The sequence below is a fragment of the Pleurodeles waltl genome, chromosome 10 (assembly GCF_031143425.1).
Source record: "Pleurodeles waltl isolate 20211129_DDA chromosome 10, aPleWal1.hap1.20221129, whole genome shotgun sequence".
Classification (NCBI taxonomy): domain Eukaryota; kingdom Metazoa; phylum Chordata; class Amphibia; order Caudata; family Salamandridae; genus Pleurodeles; species Pleurodeles waltl.
The window spans coordinates 511,798,003-511,821,551 of NC_090449.1; the positions used below are offsets into that span (position 1 = coordinate 511,798,003).

At 45.8% G+C, this 23,549-nt stretch overlaps 1 protein-coding gene across 3 annotated transcripts in view; it reads right to left on the minus strand.

Annotated features, from left to right (window-relative positions):
* SETD2 (SET domain containing 2, histone lysine methyltransferase) overlaps positions 1 to 23,549 on the minus strand; it is a 1,164,442-nt gene that overhangs the window by 892,629 nt on the left and 248,264 nt on the right. For all 3 annotated transcript variants that reach the window (XM_069210931.1, XM_069210934.1, XM_069210932.1), the window contains one exon: positions 8,061 to 8,138. In XM_069210931.1, the coding sequence (XP_069067032.1) occupies positions 8,061 to 8,138 (78 nt within the window). The remainder of the gene's footprint in view (positions 1 to 8,060; positions 8,139 to 23,549) is intronic.

Genomic DNA, 23,549 nt, shown 5'->3' on the forward strand with positions numbered 1-23,549 from the left:
TGCAGAGTGGAATGTCTCATGCTTCCGGCAGGAAACGTGAAGTCTTTAAAGTTGTTTCTTTGTTGCAAGAAACTTGCAGGTTGTTGAACAGGGCCGCTGTTCACTGGAGTTTCTTGGTCCTTGGTTGCAGGGCAGTCCTCTGAGGTCGCTGGTCCTTGTTGGATGGGTCGCTGTTGCAGTTTTTTTTCTAAGTTGGGAGACAGGCCGGTAGGGCTGAGGCCAAAGCAGTTGTCATCTCCGTCTTCACTGCAGGGCTTCAGGTCAGCAGTCCTTCTTCTTGTTAAGGTTGCAGGAATCTAGTTTCCTAGGTTCTGGGGAGCCCCTAAATACTGAATTTAGGGGTGTGTTTAAGTCTGGGAGGGCAGTAGCCAATGGCTACTGTCCTGGAGGGTGGCTACACCCTCATTGTGCCTCCTCCCTGTGGGGAGGGGGGCACATCCATAATCCTATTGGGGGAATCCTCCATCCACAAGATGGAGGATATCTAAACGTAAGGGTCACCTCAGCTCAAGTCACCTTAGGGGCTGTCCTGACTGGGGGGTGACTCCACCTTGTTTTCCTAATTATCTCCTCCAGCCTTGCCGCCAAAAGTGGGGGCAGAGGCTGGAGGGGCGGGCATCTCCACTAGCTGGGATGCCCTGTGGCACTGTATCAAAGTGGGGAAGCCTTTGAGGCTCACCGCCAGGTATACAGTTCCTGCAGGGGGAGGTGAGAAGCACCTCCACCCAGTACAGGCTTTGTCCCTGGCCACAGAGGGGCACTCTCCCCATGGGGCCAGCAACATGTCTGGTGTGTGGCAGGCTGGCAAAAACTAGTCAGCCTACACTGGAAGTCGGGTATGTTTTCAGGGGGCATCTCTAAGATGCCCTCTGGGTGCATTTTACAATAAAATGTACACTGGCTTCAGTGTGCATTTATTGTGCTGAGAAGTTTGATACCAAACGTCCCAGTTTTCAGTGTGGCCATTATGGAACTGTTGAGTTCATGTTTGACAAACTCCCAGACCATATACTCTTATGGCTACCCTGCATGTACAATGTCTAAGGTTTTGCTTAGACACTGTAGGGGCATAGTGCTCATGAACATATGCCCTCACCTGTGGTATAGTGCACCGTGCCTTAGGGCTGTAAGGCCTGCTAGAGGGGTGACTTACCTATGCCACAGGCAGTGTGAAGTTGGCATCAGTCATTTTCTCACCACCAGCACACACAAGCTGGGAAGCAGTGTGCATGTGCTGAGTGAGGGGTCTCTAGGGTGGCATAAGACATGCTGCAGCCCTTAGAGACCTTCCCTGGCATCAGGGCCCTTGGTACCAGGGGTACCAGTTACAGGCACTTACCTGGGTGCCAGGGTTGTGCCAATTATGGAGACAAAGGTACAGATAAGGGAAAGAACACTGGTGCTGGGGCCTGGTTAGCAGGGTCCCACCACACTTTCAAGTCATAACTTAGCATCAGCAAAGGCTAAAAGTCAGGGGGTAACCATGCCAAGGAGGCATTTCCTTACAGGATCCCTGGGTGCCCTCCGAAGCAGAGGCCAAAGCCACCAGCACAGAACCTAACGGGCCCACAGCCATCCTGGCTGGGTCCGAAGGTGCTCCTGCAAGGACGGACTACCCAAAGATGAAGCTGAGATGCTCCTTTTCCCACATCGTGACAGCCGACCGACAAGGCAAAGACGAAGAACGCTTGCTTTTCTTCACCTTCTTCTTGTGCTTACCCAAACTTCCTGAGCACTTGAAATAAGAATACGAACAGTAGGGGCTCAAAGAGCTATCTCGGGACCTTCTTCTCGACCGGGAACAATGCAGAGTGGAGCACCAGGCTACACGCAGCTGAAGGGACGGCTACCTCAAAACTTTCGGATTTATGGCCCAACACTCTGTAGCTCGACCACAGCTCGAAGTTGTGCTCAAACACCAGAGACTCACAAGGTGCAGATCTGTCACGGACATCATCCGATGACAGGAGTCGCAATGCTTAAAAAAACAGTCTTCCGTGACAACATCGCGATGCACCAGAGTGTCAAAAAAGCTTCGTCAAAAAGTCCAATCAAAACGTGACTGTAGGACTATCTCTTCTTCAGATCTGCATGTATAAGCTGGCATGAAAAGAACTGACATCAGCACGCCGGGGTGGCGCCTATATAGGTCCCGCAATGCTGTATCCGACGTGGATGCGGAGACGATGGATGCCAGCTAACGATGCGCAGGGGAACTGCTCGAGAAACATTTCCAGATCCAGACAGACACCTGGGAGAAATTCTAAGGTAAGGAATCTGCAACTAGAAGTCTCTATCAGGAATATCCTTTGCATCTAGGGTAAAGCTGTTTCCTCCCAGCGGTTGCTAGCAGGCAGGTGTTTGAAACAAAGTCCTCAAAACAGTTTGGCGAGCCATTGTTTGTTGGCGTGCCAGTATGTCCACACACTAATGCTTTGTGAACTTCTGTGGAGTCAAACAAGGTGCTTCTTTAAGATATCAGCTAATGGGATGGTGCATAAGAAAGCCATGTTGGCCCCCTTTTTACATATCAACTGTGCCCTGCGAGGTGCTGAGTGCTCGTTTAGCCTTGGCATAATAAATTGGGATACATTTCACAACTCACCATGCAATGCCTGTTTTAGAACTTGGCAGACCCTTGTATTGATTAGCACAAACAACATATATTTGCCTACTCTCAAGGAAAAGCTTACTCCTGTGAATATAGAACAGTATGCATTTAGCATGCGGAGGGCTCTCCACAACAGAATAATATTGTGGGGGGGAAATAAACTGGCAGTTCAATAGATTGGTTCAAATGGAAAATTGAGACTTCTTTAGAGAAGAATATGGAATTAGTTCAAAAGATTACCCTGTCCTTGTGTACCTGAATGAATAGTTCTGAAATAGTCAGAGCCTTTAGCTTGCTAGAGTGCATGAGTGAAGTTATAGCTTCAAGAAAACCCACGTTGCAGGAAAGAAACTCTAACTGACATGAATTGAAAGAGTTAAAAGGTGGTCCCTAAATTCTGGTAAGAACTACACCAAGGTTCCGGAAGGACGCAGGAGGTTTCTTTTAGGGTGTTACCCTTTTAAGACCCGCAATATATGCCTTAACTACAGTAATCCAAAAAGGGATAGGGGTTCCTTGTTCAGCATGTATACTCCAATTTGGGTACACTAGGATAAGGGTTGTGGAGACCTCCTCATCTTCCTGACCACATATGGAATGAACAGGAGAGATTGAAAAGTGTAGGTGTAAGGAAATGCCTCCTTGGCATGGTTACCCCCTGACTTTCTGCCTTTGCTGATGCAAAGTTATGATTTGAAAGTGTGCTGGGGCCTGCTAACCAGGCCCCAGCACTAGTGTTCTTTCCCTACCCTGTTCCTTTGTTTCCACAATTGGCACACCCTGGCATCCAGGTAAGTCCCTTGTAACTGGTACCCCCTGGTACCAAGGGCCCTGATGCCAGAGAAGGTCTCTAAGGGCTGCAGCATGTCTTATGCCACCCTGGGGACCCATCACTCAGCACAGACACATTGCTTGCCAGATTGTGTGTGCTGGTGGGGAGAAAATTACTAAGTCGACATGGCACTCCCCCTCAGGGTGCCATGCCAACCTCACACTGCCTATGGCATAGATAAGTCACCCCACTAGCAGGCCTTACAGCCCTAAGGCAGGGTGCACTATATCATAGGTGAGGGCATAAGTGCATGAGCACTATGCCCCTACAGTGTCTAAACAAAACCTTAGACATTGTAAGTGCAGGGTAGCCATAAGAGTATATGTTCTGGGAGTTTGGTATCAAACTTCTCAGCACAATAAATGCACACTGATGCCAGTGTACATTTTATTGTAAAATACACCCCAGAGGGCATCTTAGAGATGCCCCCTGAACCCATACCGACTACCAGTGTGGGCTGACTAGTTTTAGCAGCCTGCCACACACCAGACATGTTGCTGGCCACATGGGGAGAGTGCCTTTGTCACTCTGTGGCTAGTAACAAAGCCTGTACTGTGTGGAGGTGCTTCTCACCTCCCCCTGCAGGAACTGTAAAACCTGGCGGTGAGCCTCAAAGGCTCACCCCCTTTGTTACAGCACCACAGGGCACTCCAGCTAGTGGAGTTGCCCGCCCCCTCCGGCAGCAAGGCCAGAGGAGATAATGAGAAAACCAAGGAGGAGTCACTGGCCAGTCAGGACAGCCCCTAAGGTGTCCTGAGCGGAGGTGACTCTGACTTTTATAAATCCTCCATCTTGCAGATGGAGGATTCCCCCAATAGGATTAGGGATGTTCCCCCCTCCCACCAGGGAGGAGGCACAAAGAGGGTGTAGCCACCCTTAGGGCTAGTAGCCATTGGCTACTAACCCCCCAGAACTTAACACACCCCTAAATTGAGTATTTAGGGGATCCCAGAACTCAGCAAGATAGATTCCTGCAACCTAAGACGAAGAAGGACTGCTGAGCTGAAAAACCTGTAGAGAAGACGGCGACACCAACTGCTTTGGCCCCAGCTCTACCAGCCTGTCTCCCCACTTCTAAAGAACTGCTCCAGCGACGCGTTCCACAGGGTCCAGCAACCTCTGAAGCCTCAGAGGACTACCCTGCATCTAAAAGGACCAAGAACTCCTGAGGACAGCAGCTCTGCTCAAAGAAAGAAGCATCTTTGCAACAAAGAAATAACTTTTAAAGACAACACGCTCCCGCCAGAAGCGTGAGACTTTGCACTCTGCATCGCTGAAGAGACCACTTGGTCTCCCATTAAACTCCATTACAAACCCGATGCCTGTTTGCACTCTGCACCCGGCCGCCCCTGTGCCGCTGAGGGTGTACTTTGTGTGCTGACTTGTGTGTCCCCCCCCCCGGTGCCCTACCAAAACCCCCCTGGTCTGCCCTCCGAAGACGCGGGTACTTACCTGCTGGCAGACTGGAACCAGGGCACCACCTTCTCCATTGAAGCCTATGCGTTTTGGGCACCACTTTGACCTCTGCACCTGATCGGCCCCGAGCTGCTGGTGTGGTAACTTTGGGGTTGCCCTGAACCCCCAACGGTGGGCTACCTTGGACCCAACTTTGAACCCTGTAGGTGGTTTACTTACCTGAAAAACTAACAAACACTTACCTCCCCCAGGAACAGTTGAAAATTGCACTGTGTCCAGTTTTAAAATAGCTTATTGCCATTTGTGTGAAAACTGTTTATGCTATTTTGCTAATTCAAAGTTCCTAAGTGAAGTACCTTTCATTTTAAGTATTGTTTGTAAATCTTGAACCTGTGGTTGTTAAAATAAACAAAGAAAATATATTTTCTATATAAAAACCTATTGGCCTGGAATTGTCTCTGAGTGTGTGCTCCCCATTTATTGCCTGTGTGTGTACAACAAATGCTTAACACTACCCTCTGATAAGCCTACTGCTCGACCACACTACCACAAAATAGAGCATTAGAATTATCTCTTTTTGCCACTATCTTACCTCTAAGGGGAACCCTTGGACTCTGTGCATGCTATTTCTTACTTTGAAATAGTGCATACAGAGCCAACTTCCTACAGTAGGTAAATATCTTGGACCAGTTAATCCACAGTACAATGCCCATGCAGTGTGGGTACCTGCAGGTGAAGTTCAGGCATTTTGCATTTTCTTGAATGGCAACAAGGTCCATGCTTGTTTCTCCCATCTCTGGAAGTACCTTTCTAGCACTTGTGGATGGAGTTGCCATTCGTGGATTGGTTGCACCCTGCTTAGCAGGTGTGCTAAGTCATCAACCACTGGAAGGTGTTCTGCCAGAACTGGATTCTGTGATGGACTGCTCAGTGTCAGAGCTATTGTGCCAGAACAGACAGAGGAGGAGAATGGGGGTGGCCCTTGTTTTTGTTGGAGGACCAAAAGGGGCTGTAGGGTATAGTTATTTAGTAGTATAGTTGCATGTTGCCCTTTTGAAGGAGTGCTTGAACTTCCTCCTACAAGAGAGATGAAATTTTGAAGGTACGCTGCTTTGGTGGTATTTTGGAAGAGGTGGTGTGAAATTCTAGGTTGTAGTCCTACCAGTAGCACCCACTGATCTGAAGTGATGTCCACTAAGTGGGAGTGGAAATCCCATAATGCCCCCACAGGTATTTTCTGAGGTGTTGGCTCTAAAAAAAAGTGTTACTGTTGCGTTATGTCAGGTTTCATTGGGATGAGATGGAAACCTTCATAAAGTACCAACATGATGTCTACTAAAACAAAAACAAAAAAGTGATGAAGAGTTGGATGCAGAGGGGAACACCCTCTCCAACATAAATATACACTATGACCTAGGCACTGCAGACATTGCCTCCCACATCTTTAACTCTAGTGTCCTGCTCTGCAGACATGCTTGGCTTTGCATCTCAGCCTTTAAACCGGTGGACCAGCACCTCCTCCACATCCCATTAAATGGGGAAAATCATTTGTGGACCCATCTGAAGATTAAGTTATTTACCTTAAGGAACAATGTTTGTGACAGATACTCTGTCTACTTGCAGACTTCTCACCAACCTCCCCAGCCATCTGCATTCAGATGAGCACTGTGTAATTAAAAAAGGTTCCAAGTTAGTTTTTGCCCTGCACTGTAATCTTTGTCAGACTTGTCCATCACTTCTAAGCGTGGAGAAAAACAGATGGGAACTGACTTCAGTGTGCTAGGGGGTTATTATAAAAGATCATATGACCTGACATCAAAGAGGTAACAAACAGTCTGGAGCCCTGGTGCTGTCTGCGAACACAAGAGAGGTATCTCAACGTTTTCTTTTAACTGGAGATTCTTCACTTCTCCCGAGGAAGAGGATCTGTGAAGAACCCAGAGAAGAAACTGTGCTATACCGACCCATGGAGGCAATCAGGCCCTGAAGTCCAAACTGGAACAATGGCAAATAATAAGGAAAAGAATGAAGCATGCATGGCAATCCAGTGCATGCAGCTGCCAACAAGGGAGATGAGAAAGAACAAACTCGCAGGGCAGGTGACTCTGTGAAACAATGCTCTACAAAATCATCTAAATGGTACCTACCTCATCCGGAGTCTAATAAACAATACCACACTTGTCTTAAGATGTGCACTTTATTTTTATTTATTTTTTTAAACTGTCTGTAGAACCCAGGATTAGATGGCCAACAACCCAAAAGGCACAACAAACATTAGCACATATAACGGAGATGCCATAAGGAAGTAATTTCACAGTTAATAGATGGGGAAGAAATATGCAACTTTCCTCCATGCCCCCCCCCTCCCCCAGCCGTATTTCTCGTCCTGCAAGTCGTGAAAACCAGAAAACTGACGAGATGTGACCAATACCAGACCTTGCCGAAGATAGGTGGGACATGAACCAGACAAAGCCTAAAACAGCTAGCACATAAAAGAGCACCACTCTACTTAGGGAGGTCGGATGCAAACCAATCCATAAACAAGGCCATCAGAACCACTGATGACCACGTCAAGGAGAAGCAATCAATTCACTGCACACGTATGATCTTTGATCTCAACTACATCATTATAAACATGGATAAGATGATAAGAACTGACACCAGGTCCACAATATAAGGCTGCATGACACAACCGGGGAGGTACTATAGTCAAGATGGAGCCATGGCACCATCTGTTGGCGCGGGAGACCCATTTCAACTTCTGGATGCACTCTGCTGCCTGGAGGAGAGTCAAGAGATGAGGCAGGTAGAAGTAGCCATCAGAGTTTACTAAGAGTATACCCAAATGTAGCTTTAATTAGACACATCAATGGACAGTTCTTTTGACATCCACCCCCCTACACAATTACATCATAAAATGTTCTACATGTAGCCAACAGCAATCTGCTCTACTAAAAGCAAAAAAACACCAATTCAGAAATCCAATAGCTCAAACATATTCAAAGCCAGCACTCAAGAGTTACTCCTTTAAGTTCCATTTCCCAGCTCTAACTCAAACTTAGTGGATGCTCTTACAAATGAGTCTACTCCAAAATGATCCATAACAATGGTCGACAAGGTACGTGATGGGACACAAGTCATAGCTCCCCTTCTTGGTTACCTCCACCAAACTCCTTTACACATGCAAACTACAATGCTCACCTTTTGAGTCTCACAGTTTGGCTCACAGCTGTGGTTCATGAAACGAGAACAGTTTCCCTTCTGGGTGGCATCTATGATCTGGAATTTAAGAGAACACAAATAAAGCCAATGTGTTATAACAGTGGTAAATACACAACGTGTTCATTGTTAGAGTTGCCCATTGTTTTTCTAAAAGGAATTAAATCTGATGGGCGTTAAAGAGAAAATTGTGCCAATGTCAACATATTTCTAAAAGGACTGTTTCAGTTAAGCTAATATGTGAAAATAGCAGTTACACTACAATCTAATTTGACTTTAGTTTGCTGTTACTAGTTAGGTTTTCGTGTAGCCGTCACTAATGCAAAAATTGTTGAAGCAATATAGTAATGGCCTACAGCACAGAAATATCTGGTCTAATTTCATATGGCGCTCCAGATTGCCCCTCGATATGCATAAGGTAGCCTAAACCAGCCTTTACCTACTGCAGCATTTTGGCTAATGTGTAAAAGGAGCCGTAGACTAAAGAATAACCTTTCCATTCCATTCAAACTCAAAGGTTTCCAATAAAGTGTCAGACGCACAAGTACTTTTGCAGACCTAATTCTCTTTTTACTGTTGTGCTGGGCCCAGATGGCCAGTCTCTCCTCACCTTGGTGGCTAATGTCACTAAGTGGGTTGGAACGGGGTGGAGAAAGATTTACATACTTCCAAAAACTTTAGCTACAAGTAGAAACAGTATTAAGAGCAGTGTCACCAAAATTAATCAACCACTCACACTGGGTGGATTAGGTGCTCCCAGATTCGAATTATATTATGCAGCTGTCCAACTGCATTGGATATCTAACTGGCTCGGAAGCCCCACCAGTGCAGAAACAGACACTTCTCTCGGACCTCGGCAATACTGAGGTACTACACTTCCTCATGAATCGCAATTGCCCTAAAAATTCACAGAATATTCTGTTGAACACAGCGTTTGGGGCCGATACGCACTAGCGAGCGACAAACCTGCAGTATTCCCCCAAGATCCCACTTTTGGCCATACCGAAACTCGCTAAAATAGCAACCAAGGTTGGCCTATATGCATGGCTCGATAAGGGCATACAAGAAGTCGGCGACATATATAACGAAGGAGAGCTCCTAACATATGAAACACTGGCCGACAAATATAACTTGGGACAAGGTAGTTTTATAGCTTTTGGAGCAGTAAGACAAGTGATGCGTTCTCACTGGAAATGCGGTTATTCGGAACCCACTGTGTCACCCATACTCCACGACTTGTTAGACAATATAAGCGCCCCAGTTAAAGTATCGAGAACATGCAGAATCCTAGCCTCTCACGTTGAACACAGACAGGAACAAGCTAAAAGCAGATGGGATAATGTGCTATCGGAACCACTTACGCAAAACGCATGGACCCAGGGTATGGAAATGATCCACGCAGTATCACGTAACCCTCGCTTCCGCTACACCCAGTTCAATTACTTACACCAAACATACCTATCACCTCACCGCATAGCACGTATGTTCACCCATTCACCCCAGTCGTGCCCTAGATGCGGTACCACAGAGGCCACCTTCTTCCACATGACATGGGACTGCCCCCCAATCCGACATGCATGGAACGACGTAATAAAGTCACTAGCCGAGTGGACAGATGTCTCATTGTCCCTTACACCTGAATTATGCTTACTAGGAATATGCGCGAACCCCAAAAAACGGAAACAAACAAACAGATGTATAGCCCTAGCACTGGTGATGTATAGACTTCTCATAGCCATGGACTGGAAAGCTCCTGGTGCCCCGGGTGTAGACCAATGGAGAGTTGAGTTGTTGCGCTGGGTCAGGGCCGAGGCGCAAGCGTTGCGGCTCCTTTCTGAAAAAGGGATCCCGGTCAAGGGCCTAGACACTTGGGACTCCTTCGTGTTAGCCATATAAAGTAAAGATGACAAGCAACCTCCCTGAATATAGTGCCTACCGGTCAACGCAAGGCGTTTAAAAAGCTGCATGTAGCACACCATCACCTTCGGCCAACCTGACAAACATAATAAGCTATAAACCAACATAAATGATTGAGATATGGTCACTAGTGGTTGCCCAGTCACTCCGCACAAAATCACGGGGGGGGGGGTCACTGGCGTAGAACTAACTCAGGAGGGACAACACACGGACACACTGTTCGCCTTGACCGGGCCAACTCCCGTGGCCCTCTCCCTCGCTAGATGTTCACCCTTCCCTCGGATCCCCTCCCCCCGGGGGTGGGTTCCTTGGGCTCACCCTGACTCGTTCCTGGGCTGGGGATTGGGACTGGTCGGCCTGGGTGTAGAGGCAGGTGCATTGGTTCATGAGAGGCTCGCTTCGCCCTCCTGCCCCTCCCTGAACCTTCCCCCCCCCCCCCACCCCCCCACCCCCATGCGCGCTGGGTCTGACCCTGATCCTACTTTGGCCCCCTTCTTCTTTAGTCACATTTTCTTGGTTAATTGGATATATATTTTTTTTTTCCTCCCTGTTTCACTTTTGATGTTTCGTTTATTGCATGTCATGCTAATCTTGTGCTCCAACGGTACATTATCCCCCCCCCCAACCTCATCCCCCGTGGGCACGTGGGCTCTCCCGTAGCCGTGCGTGCATTGGGGGTGTGGATACCGCAGGGGAATAGCAAATGTAGCAAACAAAGAAAATTTGTATTACCCCCCACACCGGAGCACAATAGTAATTGCACTTGTTTGTATTCCTTTCTTGCATCGTTTGTTGGTTGAGATAATAATAAAAATATAATAAAAACAAAACAAAAGAGCAGTGTCTGAAAATGTGAACTGGTAGATTTGGGTCTTAAGCAGATATCTATAGGCCCTGTGTATTGACATATTTAGGATTCTTGTTTTTTGCTTTGGAGAAAGGAATTTTGACATTATGGCCAAAAAAGGTTATATTGTGGTTGGAAGACCGTCCGGGCCTGAAAGTATAGACATAATCCCTTGGTAGTAAAGTCGAGGGCTTTGTAGTCTCTGTGTGAGCCTTGATGGATTACAGCAGGCGACCAACATGAATGCTGAACAAGCATTATCTGCAGTATGATCTGTACAAGATCATCACCAGCACTTCTTGGCAGAAGAAAATATCCCTGGGGCAAGGGCATAGCCAGATTTGACAGTTTAGGAAGTTGGTTATTGCAATGTGCCCAGCGGAATTAATTATGGGCAACTGTGTTTTGTCGCTCTTCAGTGGAGATGTATTTAGTCTGCTTTTGGGGATATTCTAGCAGCATGCCAAAGAAAAGAGAGCACTCTTGCAAAAGAAAGTAATCCTAATGCTTCAATATCACTAAGGCACTGACAGTCTAAACTAAGGCTGCTGCAAAGGGGCAAAGCCAAGTGTCCAAAAGGAGCAAGAAAAATGTTACTTACAGGTAATCAGCTCACTGCTTGAAGAATTGCAGATTAACAAGCTACACACTTTCCCACTGCAAATAATTGTATTTGAACTAAAACTTTTTCAAAGAAGTGTTAGTTACGCTTTCAGGCCATGCACCAGATGACCAGAGACAAATCCCCTGTGAGCCAGTATACACAGCCACACAAACACCACTTTAAGAGTACCATATTTTCTGTCACTGCACATCTGTTTGTGGCATGTAGTGCTGCAGATTCACCTGATATGCATAGCTCTTCCATCTAGTGTTGGGCTCGGAGTGTTACCAGTTGTTTTTCTTAGAAGCTTTTTCGGAGTCACGGGATCAAGTGACTCCACCTCTCGGTTCCATTGCGCATGGGCATCGACTCCATTGTTAGATTGTTTTCCCGCAGAGGGTGAAGGAAGGACAGATAGAGTATAGAAATACAAAGAGATGTCCATGCAAATGTAAATGTATATACATATATACAAATGTTAGAAACTTAAACGACTACAGGCTTCCGGGGAGGAGGGTGGGGCACATGTGAATCTGCAGCACTACATGCCATGAACAGATGTACAATGGGTAAGTGACATTTTCCATTTGATGGCATGTGTAGCTGCAGATACACATGCTATGCATAGACTACAAAGCAGTTAGTCCTCCCAAAAAGCAGTGGCTAGCCTGTAGGAGTTGAAGTTGTTTGAAAAAGAAACCTGGCCTACAGTGGCTTGTTGTTGTGAGAAAACATCAACACATAGTGTTTTGTAAATGTAGGGAGAGTTGACCATGTAGCTGCTTTACACATATCAACCACTGGTATGTTGCCTAAAAATGACATTAACGCACCTTTCTTTCTTGTAGAATGTGCTTTAGGAGTGATTAAAAGTTCTCTTCTTGCTTTGATATATCACGTCTGTATACAACTAACAATCCATCCTGCTAAACCTTGTTCTGATATAGGATTTCCTGTATGTGGCTGTTGAAAAGCTTCGAAAAGTTGCTTTGTTTTTCTGAAATCTTTAGTTCTGTCTATATAGTACATAAGAGCTTGTTTAAGATTTAGGGTATGAAGAGCTCTTTCTGCCACAGAGAATGGCTGTGGAAAGACGACTGGCAATCCCACGGTTTTGTTGATGTGAAATGGGGATACAACTTTTGGTAGAAATTGTGGATTTGTTCTTAGTACAACTTTATGTTTGCGTACTTAGAAAAAAGACTCGTCAAGAGGGAATGATTGTATTTCACTAACTCTTCTTGCAGAAGTAATAGCTACAAGGAAGGTGACCTTCCATGTTAAAAATTGAATTTGACAAGAGTGCATGGGTTCAAAAGGTGGTCCCATGAGTCTGGTACGTACAATATTTACATTCCATGAGGGAACAGGTGGTGTTCTAGGTGAAATAATGTGTTTTAATCCTTCCATGAAGGCTTTAATAACAGGAACTCTGACTAGAGAAGTATGCTGAATAGTTTGTAAGTATGCAGATATTGCAGCAAGATGTATCTTGATGGATGAGAAAGCCAAATTTGATTTCTGCAAATGAAGTAAATAGCATACAATATCTTGTATAGATGCTGTAAGTGGATCAGTGTTTTCAGATTGGCAGTAGTAGACATATCTTTTACACTTGTTTGCGTAGCATTGTCTAGTAGTAGGTTCACATGCTTGTTTAATTACTTCCATACATTATGGTGGAAGTTTTAGGTAACCAAATTCTATGACCTCAGGAGCCAAATCGCTACATTTAGAGCATTGAGGTTTGGATGCCTGATTTGACCTTTGTTTTGTGCTAACAAATCTGGTCTGTTTGGCAGTTTGGAATGAGGTACTACAGACAGATCTAGGAGTGTTGTGTACCAATGCTGGCATGCCCATGTTGGTGCTTTGAGCATCATGGTGACGTTTGACGTAGTTTGTTGACTAGAAAGGGAAGGAGTGGTGTAGGGGGAAAGCATAAACAAATATCCCTGACCCATTGATCCATAGAGCATTGCCCTTGGATAGGGGATGTGGGTGACTGGATGAGAAGTTTTGGCATTTTGCATTTTTGCGAATAGATCTGTCTGGTATTCCCCAATTTTGAAAATACTTTTGAAGTACTTGGGAGTGAATCTCCCATTCTTGTGTTTGGTGGTGATTTCTGCTGGGGAGCTCTTCCAATTGACTGTCTATCCCTGGAATATATTGTGCTAATAAATGAATTTGATTGTGAATTTCTCATTTCCAAATTGTTTGGGCTAGAAGGGACAGCTGAGATGAATGTGTCCCGCCCTGTTTGTTGAGGTAATACATGGTTGTCATGTTGTCTGTTTTTATGAGAACATTCTTCAGTTTGAGAAGAGGTTGAAACGGTTTTAGGGCAAGAAACACAGCTAATACTTCTAAGGGGTTTATATGTAGCTGTTTCAGTTTGACATCCCATTGCCCTGCCCTTGAATGGTCTGATAGTTTAGGTTAGCTCCCCAAGTGATCACTGATGCATCTGTTGTAATTATGGTCTGAGGCAGATGGTCTTGAAATGAACGCCCCTTCATTAGCTTGCTGTGTTTTTGGCATTGTGTAAGATTGCTTCATTTTATTAGACAATCGTCTAGATATGGGAAGACATGGATGTGTGGTCTTTTTAAGTAGGCTGCTACTACTGCTAGACACTTTGTGAAGACTCTTGGAGCTGTTATGTCAAATGGTAACACCTTGAACTGGCAGTGTTTCCCTGCTAAGACAAACCTGAGGTCTTTTCTGTGAGCTGGATGAAAGGGTATGTGGAAATACGCATCTTTGAGATCTAGAGCAGTCATGTAATCTTGTTTTGTAGTAGTGGAATAACATCTTGCAGAGTTACAGTGTGAAAATGCTCTGACAGGATGTATAGATTGAGGGGCATGAGGTCCAAGATGGGCCTGAAGGTGCAGTCTTTTTTGGGAACCAGGAAGTATAGTGAGTATACTCCTGTTCCTTGTTGAGAATGTGGAACTAATTCTATTGCTTGTTTTAATAGTAGATAGTAGAGATTGTACCTCTTGTTGTAAGAGAACATTGTGTTCTGGGGACAGTTTGTGATAACGTGGTGGTATATTTGGAGGGGTGGAGAATAATTCTAAGCAATAGCCATTGCAGACAATTGATAATACCAAATTGTCTGTGGTGATATTTTCCCATGTGGAGTCAAACTGCTGCAGTATGCCCCCACCAGAGCTGTGTGGGGTTGAGGGATTGTAAAATAAGTCACTGTTTAGATGGGGTAATGGCTTGTTTTGAGGCCTGGAACTTGCCTCTGGTTCTAAAGTATTGGCCTCTATAAGAACCTCTGAATCCCCCTCTCTGGTACTGCTGTTGCTATTGCCCTGGTTTTGCCTGGGAGGTAGTAGCCTCTGTGGATTGTGCCTTGAATCCTCCTCTAAATTGTTCCCTACGAAAGGAGCCTCTGTAGGGTGTTGTATATAAGGTTTCCATAGCTTTGGCTGTGCCTGGTATTTTCTGAGTTTTTCTGTGGCAGTGTGAACCTCAGGGCCAAACATATTTTTTATTAAAAGGCATATTCAGCACTGCCTGCTGTATTTCTGGTTTGAAACCAGAGGAACGTAGCCTTGCATGTCTGCGTATAGTGATGGAAGTATTCATGCTTCTAGCTGCTATATCTGCAGCATCCAGGGAAGACCGTATTTGGTTGTTACTTATGGCCTGACCCTCTTCTACAACCGGTTCTGCTCTCCTTTGGTGTTCTTTTGGCAGGTGTTGTAGGAGTTCCTGCATCTCATCCCAGTGGGATCTATCATACCTTGCTAGCAAGGCGTGTGAGTTTGCAATTCGCCATTGGTTAGCAGCTTGTGTTGCTACCCTCTTGCCAGCAGCATCACATTTTCTACTCTCTTTGTCAGGGGAAGTAGCAATTCCCTGACGACTGGCTATTAACCCTCTTTCTGGCGGCACTCACTATCACTTAGTCTGGAGGAACTTGGTGGGTCATATAATCAAGGTCTGTAGGTGCAGGTTTATATTTTTTGTCAATGCGTGGTGATATAAGCCTAGCTTTGACTGGCTCATTGAATATTTGATCTGCATGCTTAATCATGCCAGGTAGCATTGGGAGGCACTGATATCTTAAATGAGTGGAGGATAAGGTGTTAAAAAGAAAATCCTCTTCTAAGGGTTCACTGTGCATAAGCACCCCATGGTACGCTGCAGCCCATAGAAATAACCTGCGTGTATGCAATAGTGTCTTCAAGTGGAGAAGGTTCAGAAGGGTATAAGTCTGGGTCATTGCTAGGAATGGGATCCGGATCATAGCGATCCCAAGTATCAACCGTATCACCATGAGAATATTGTGAATGAGTTGGTGAAGGCAAAGGTGGTGGGCTAGTGGGTAGTGGTGAAAAAGAAAGTTGTGGTGAATGAGGGGGAGAAGTATGGATAGGTAATGGCTTCTCCTTCTGTTTATAAATCTTTTGCTGGTGGTGGAGCAGTGTCTAAATTTTCTTGAAAGGCCAACTTTCTCTTGGTTTGTAGAGGAGGTGCAATAATTAATCTTCCAGTCTCTTTATGGATGTGAATCCTTGATTGTCTTTCATCCATGATCTCAAGGATAGGTTATCTCAGTGCCCTCAGAAACATGACCAGGTCTATATGACTGTTCATCCAGTGATTTTGAGCTCTGTTTAAGATGGCTCGAACGTCCTTGCTCTTCCAAATAAGACGACTTTTTCGGTTCTGAAGATGGACGCGAGGACGCTTGCTCGAGTTGGAAGTTGAACTTTTGATGGACTTACTGGACTCAGATACCGACGGAGGAGTGGCCTTTTTCGACGCCGAAGCCGAAGGTCGGCCGACGAGAGTCTTTTATCGGGTCAAACCATGGCTCTCTGGCAGTTTTGTACCCAAGGCCTTCGAGGATTTTTTTTTATAAGTGGGCATGGGGGCAGACGTACTCACGTGCTGACCAGCAGTGATAGGCCTATCTTCTTCGGAGTCAGTGTCTGATAGAAACCACCATCTGTGTCTGTACTTCCTCCATGGTGTTGATATTCCGTACTCCTCAATGCGAAATTTAGCTCTTGACTGTACTATCGGTTCGAGGTTAGGTGGAAACGTGATCGAAACAATATGATCAAGAAGTTTTCTAAAGTTTCCGATTCTAAATCTCTGAGCGAGAGGAAACACATCCGAACCAGACAGCGGAAAGAACCATGCGCAGTATGACTAAGAGGAGGAGTCACTCGATTACGTGACTCCGAAAAGGCTTCATCGAAGAAAAACAACTTGTAACATTCGGAGCCCAATACTAGATGGCAGAATAATGCATAGCATGTGTATCTGCAGCTACACATGCCATCAAACACATATTTACAAAATATTGTACTACGACGACTACAGGCTTCCAGTGAGGAGGGAAGGCACATGTGAATCTAAAGCACTACATGCCACAAACAGTTGTTGTAAGGAAATGCCTCCTTGGCATGGTTACCCCCTGACTTTTTGCCTTTGCTGATGCCAAGTTTGATTTGAAAGTGTGCTGAGGCCTGCTAACCAGGCCCCAGCACCAGTGTTCTTTCCCTAACCTGTACTTTTGTTTTCACAAATGGCACACCCTGGCATCCAGGTAAGTCCTTTGTAACTGGGACCCCTGGTACTAAGGGCCCTGATGCCAGGGGAGGTCTCTAAGGGCTGCAGCATGTCTTATGCCACCCTGGGGACCCCTCACTCAGCACAGACACACTGCTTGCCAGCTTGTGTGTGCTAGTGAGGACAAAACGAGTAAGTCGACATGGCACTCCCCTCAGGGTGCCATGCCAACCTCACACTGCCTATGCAGTATAGATAAGTCACCCCTCTAGCAGGCCTTACAGCCCTAAGGCAGGGTGCACTATACCATAGGTGAGGGCACCAGTGCATGAGCACTGTGCCCCTACAGTGTCTAAGCAACACCTTAGACATTGTAAGTGCAGGGTAGCCATAAGAGTATATGGTCTGGGAGTCTGTCAAACACGAACTCTACAGCACCATAATGGCTACACTGAAAACTGGGAAGTTTGGTATCAAACTTCTCAGCACAATAAATGCACACTGATGCCAGTGTACATTTTATTGTAACATACACCCCAGAGGGCACCTTAGAGGTGCCCCCTGAAACCTTAACCAACTACCCGTGTAGGCTGACTGGTTTTAGCAGCCAGCCACACTCGAGACATGTTGCTGGCCACATGGGGAGAGTGCCTTTGTCACTCTGTGGCTAGTAACAAAGCCTGCACTGGGTGGAGATGCTTATCACCTCCCCCTTGCAGGAGCTGTAACATCTGGCGGTGAGCCTCAAAGGCTCACCCCCTTTGTTACAGCACCACAGGGCATTCCAGCTAGTGGAGTTGCCCGCCCCCTCCGGCCACGGCCCCACTTTTGGCGGCAAGGCCAGAGGAGATAATAAGAAAAACAAGGAGGAGTCACCGACCAGTCAGGACAGCCCCTAAGGCAACCTGAGCTGAAGTGACTCTGACTTTTAGGAATCCTCCATCTTGCAGATGGAGGATCCCCCCAATAAGGATAGGAATGTGACCCCCTCCCCTTGGGAGGAGGCACAAAGAGGGTGTAGCCACCCTCAGGGCTAGTAGCCATTGGCTACTGCCCTCCCTGACCTAAACACACCCCTAAATTCTGTATTTAGGGGCTCCCCTAAACCTAGGAACTCTGATTCCTGCAACCTAAGAAGAAGAGGACTGCTAAGCTGAAAAACCATGCAGAGAAGACGGAGACACCAACTGCTTTGGCCCCAGCTCTACCAGCCTGTCTCCCCCCCCCCCTTCTAAAGACACTGCTCCAGCGACGCTCTCCCCAGGGACCAGCGATCTCTGAATCCTCAGAGGACTGCCCTGCTCTAGAAGGACCAAGAAACTCCAGAGGACAGCGGCTCTGTTCACCCAAGACTGCAACTTTGTTTCCATAGGAGCAACTTTAAAACAACTGTGTTTCCCGCCGGAAGCGTGAGACTTGCTACTCTGCACCCGACGCCCCCGGCCCGACTTGTGGAGAAACAACACTTCAGGGAGGACTCCCCGGTGACTGCGAGACCGAGAGTATCCAGAGTTGCCCCCACAGTGACGCCTGCAGAGGGAATCCCGAGGCTCCCCCTGACCGTGACTGCCTGACTCCCAGATCCCGACGCCTGGTAAAGACTCTGCACCCGCAGCCCCCAGGACCTGAAAGATCGGAACTCCAGTGCAGGAGTGACCCCCAGATGGCCCTCTCCCTTGCCCATGTGGTGGCTACCCCGAGGAGCCCCCCCCCTTGCCTGCCTGCATCGCTGAAGAGACCCCTTGGTCTCCCATTGATTTACATTGGAAACCCGACGCGTGTTGGCACACTGCACCCGGCCGCCCCCGTGCTGCTGAGGGTGTACTTTCTGTGCTAACTTGTGTCCCCCCCGGTCTGCCCTCCGAAGACGCGGGTACTTACCTGCTGGCAGACTGGAACTGGGGCACCCCCTTTTCCATTGAAGCCTATGCGTTTTGGGCACCACTTTGAACTCTGCACCTGACCGGCCCTGAGCTGCTGGTGTGGTAACTTTGGGGTTGCTCTGAACCCCCAAAGGTGGGCTACTTTGGACCCAAACTTGAACCCCGTAGGTGGTTTACTGACCTACAAAAACTAACCTATACTTATCTCCCCCAGGAACTGTTGAAAATTGCACTGTCTAGTTTTAAAATAGCTATATGTGATTTATTTGAAAAGTATATATGCTATTGTGACTATTCAAAGTTCTTACAGTACTTACCTGCAATACCTTTCATTTGAAGTATTACATGTACAATTTGAACCTGTGGTTCTTAAAATAAACTAAGAAAAGATATTTTTCTATACAAAAACCTATTGGCCTTGAATTGTCTCTGAGTGTGTGTTCCTCATTTATTGCCTGTGTGTGTACAACAAATGCTTAACACTACTCCTTTGATAAGCCTACTGCTCGACCACACTACCACAAAATAGAGCATTAGTATTATCTCTTTTTGCCACTATCTTACCTCTAAGGGGAACCCTTGGACTCTGTATGTACTATTTCAAAGTAAGGAATAGTATGCACAGAGCCAACTTCCTACAGTTGTCTACTGGGTAAGTAACATTTTACATTCGGTGTATGTGTGGCTGGAGATATATATGCTTTGCATAGACTGTAAACAGTCCCATCAAAATAAGTGGTGGCTAGCCACACAAATCACTCCATCTTGGATTCCCCTAGGTCTCTAGTTTTCAGAAATGCACAGGTTTGGTAGGTTTCCCTAGGTGGCGGCTGAGCTACAGGCCAAAATCTACAGGTAGGCACTTTGCAAAAAAGACCTGTTTTCCTTCAAAAATTTGGATGTGTCCACGTTGCGCTTTGGGGCGTTTCCTGTCGCAGGCGCTAGGCCTACCCACACAAGTGAGGTATCATTTTTATCGGGATACGTGGGGGGAACGCTGGGTGGAAGGAAATTTGTGGCTTCTCTCAGATTCCAGAACTTTCTGCCACAGAAATGTGAGGAACATGTGTTTTTTTTAGCCAAATTTTGAGGTTTGCAAAGGATTCTGGGTAACAGAACCTGGTCCGAGCCACACAAGTCACCCCCCATCTTGGATTCCCCTAGGTCTCTAGTTTTCAGAAATGCACAGGTTTAGTAGGTTTCCCTAGGTGCCGGCTGAGCTAGAGGCCAAAATCTACAGGTAGGCACTTTTCTAAAAAAACCTTGTTTTCTGTGATGTGTCCACGTTGTGTTTTGGGGCATATCCTGTCGCGGGCGCTAGGCCTACCCACACAAGTGAGGTATCATATTTATCGGGAGACTTGGGGGAACATAGAATAGCAAAACAAGTGTTATTGCCCCTTGTCTTTCTCTACATTTTTCCCTTCCAAATGTAAGACTGTGTGTAAAAAAGACATCTATTTGAGAAATGCCCTGTAATTCACATGCTAGTATGGGCACCCCGGAATTCAGAGATGTGCAAATAACCACTGCTTCTCAACACCTTATCTCGTGCCCATTTTGGAAATACAAAGGTTTTCTTAATAGCTATTTTTTAATCTTTATATTTCAGCAAATGAATTGCTGTATACCCGGCATAGAATGAAAACCCACTGCAGGGTGCAGGTCATTTATTGGCTCTGGGTACCTAGAGTTCTTGATGAACCTACAAGCCCTATATATCCCCGCAACCAGAAGAGTCCAGCAGACGTAACGGTATATTGCTTTCGAAAATCTGACATTGCAGGAAAAAGTTACAGAGTAAAACGTAGAGAAAAATTGATGTTTTTTTCAACTCAATTTCAATATTTTTCTTTTTCAGTTGTTATTTTCTGTAGGAAACCCTTGTAGGATCTACACAAATTACCCCTTGCTGAATTCAGAATTTTGTCTACTGTTCAGAAATGTTGCGGTTTCTGGGATCCAGCGTTGGTTTCATGCCCATTTCTGTCACTGACTGGAAGGAGGCTGAAAGCACAAAAAATCGTAAAAATGGGGTATGTCCAAGTAAAATGTCAAAATTGTGTTCAAAAATTGGGTTTTCTGATTCAAGTCTGCCTGTTCCTGAAAGCTGGGAAGCTGGTGATTTTATCACCGCAAACCCTTTGTTGATGCCCTTTTCAGGGAAAAAAACACAAGCCTTCTTCTGCAGCCCCTTTTTCCCATTTTTTTGAAAAAAACGAAATTTTCAATGTATTTTGGCTAATTTCTTGGCCTCCTTCTGGAGAACCCACAAAGTCTGGGTACCTCTAGAATCCCTAGGATGTTGGAAAAAAAGGACGCAAATTTGGCGTGGGTAGTTTATGTGAACAAAAAGTTATTAGGGCCTAAGCGCGAACTGCTCCAAATAGCCAAAAAAAGGCTCGGCACAGGAGGGGTAAAAGGCCTGGCAGCGAAGGGGTTAAGAAAGTCAATACACTCAGGAAGAAGTTGTAAATAGCCAAACTATGACGTGAGGATCCATATCGTAATATTGAGTGTTTTGGGATCTGGATGTCTGATTTGCCCTTTCTTTTGAGCCAAAAGGTCTGGTGGGATGTTTGTGATGAGGAACTACAGATAGATCGAATAGTGTTGTGCACCAAGGTTGTTATGCCCATGTGGGATCTACAAGGATCATGGTTAGTGATGTTTGTTTCAATTTGCTTACCAGAAATGGGATGCGTGGGTGAGGCGGAAATGCGCAAGCAAATATCCCTGACCAATTCATCCTTGGACTGAGGGTATGGGTATCTGTACATAAAGTTTTGGATTTTGAGTTTTGTACGAAGGCGAAGAGATAAATTTCTGGTGTTCCCCACAGGAGAAAGCATTTCTAACCGAATGTGCTCTTCAGTCCCAGAGGGTCTTTTCAGGCAAAGACCAACAACCATCGCAGGTCTACTCTTTATATTCCAGGAATAAGCACAAATTACACACCAAGTATTGATCCACGTACAGAAACTTGGGAGTGACATCGAGGACATAATCTGAACAAAGTAAGTTCTGTTAGCCTAGCATTCTCAGACTATTGTTGTTGAAGCAGTTCCAAGAAGGGTGTGGCCACCCCAAAGGGCGTTAAACCGACCTCAACAATGAAATTCGGACTGAGTCGTAAAAGTTGGAAATGCGCGATTGAAAACTATACCGTCGCCGATAGAAATTAAAGTTCAAAAGATACCAAACCGAGATCCACTGGAGCAAGAGAAACCAGTCCAAACCCGACCGCTGGGAGAAAATCTAACAAAGGACTCGATGCCTATGCGCACTATCACTGAGAGGAGGAGTGACTCAACCTCATTTCTCAAAAGTATTCCTCAAAGAAAAACAACTTGTAACACGCAGAGCCCAACACTAGATGGCAGACTTATGCAAAGTATGTGTATCTACAGCCACTCATTCCATTTAACACTAGATTTTTAGAAGGCTTTAAAATTAAAATTGTGGTCGGATAGTAAATGGAGTCCATGTTTCATGCAATACAATGTGAGAAAGGCTCAGCAACAAAAACAACATACAATAAAACCACACACAACTAGTCTTAAAGTACTCCACTAGCTCCCTCTGGGCACAAAGATCATGTTCATGGAACTCTACACTATCCACAAAGTCTTCTAGTGCAAAGGAAACCAATATACATTTTTTTTTTAAGTGGCTCTCCACACTGGGCACAGATTAGGAGTCAATACACATTATTAACAAAAAACACCTTTCCATTGTTGAAATACAAAGGCAGGTTCCAGTGGTTCAGGGCCCCAGACAAGCAATTGCTTAAATAACAGCCTGCAAGTACATCAGGAAATAAGGGAAAATTAAACTGCCCGTAATTGCTAAAGCTGAACTCAAAGCAGGGTTTGGATCATAAGAGAATAAAGTGGAATATCCTATATGAAGCCAAACGGAATCAACTTTCTTGGTTTCTGCTTCTACACATTGTCAAACTCACAGATGACTTTTGATAATGAGTTTTTGTTTGTAAAAAAAAGGACTACCAGAATGGCTGAAGTCTATTTTGTAAGCAGTTGTCCAGTTCAGTGTGCTCTGAATCCAGGTTACCAGGATAAGATGACAATTTGTTGCGCTTGCCACGGTGGTGTTATGTGGCAGAGATAAATGTGTGTGGCATTTTAATCTTAGGTCGAAGATGTGCTCCAATGGTCCTGTACTCCGACATGCTCCTGGGTTACTTATCCAGATGCAAGATCCGTCCTCTCTTGTTTACGGTTGCTCCTCACTGCCACCATTTAGACAGCAACTCAAAGACATTCACTTCAGCTCACTTGTGGAAATCTCCAACAAGTAAGGGGGCAAGGAGGAGTAAGGCATGGATTGCACTGATGCTTGACGTAAAGGGAATACAGAGCACGCTCATGTCTGGCTGCAGTGTATGATCCAGTTTGGTTGCATGAGGTAAGCATGGATGTGATGTTTTCATGATGCTTGCTATCACAGCCATAATGGGATACGTCATGGGTGTATGGTGTCAGATTACCATGTTTTGGAGAGTCCTGTGAAGGTGAACCACTGAAGTTGGGGGCAAGCAAACGGGGGATTCTGTTTCCTAATACCTCCAGGGAGTAGCCACGACCTCTTGGTCCACATGCCGCTCTCACCCCTTACAGCTCCTCCTGTCAAGGCACTGCACCTCCCACAGA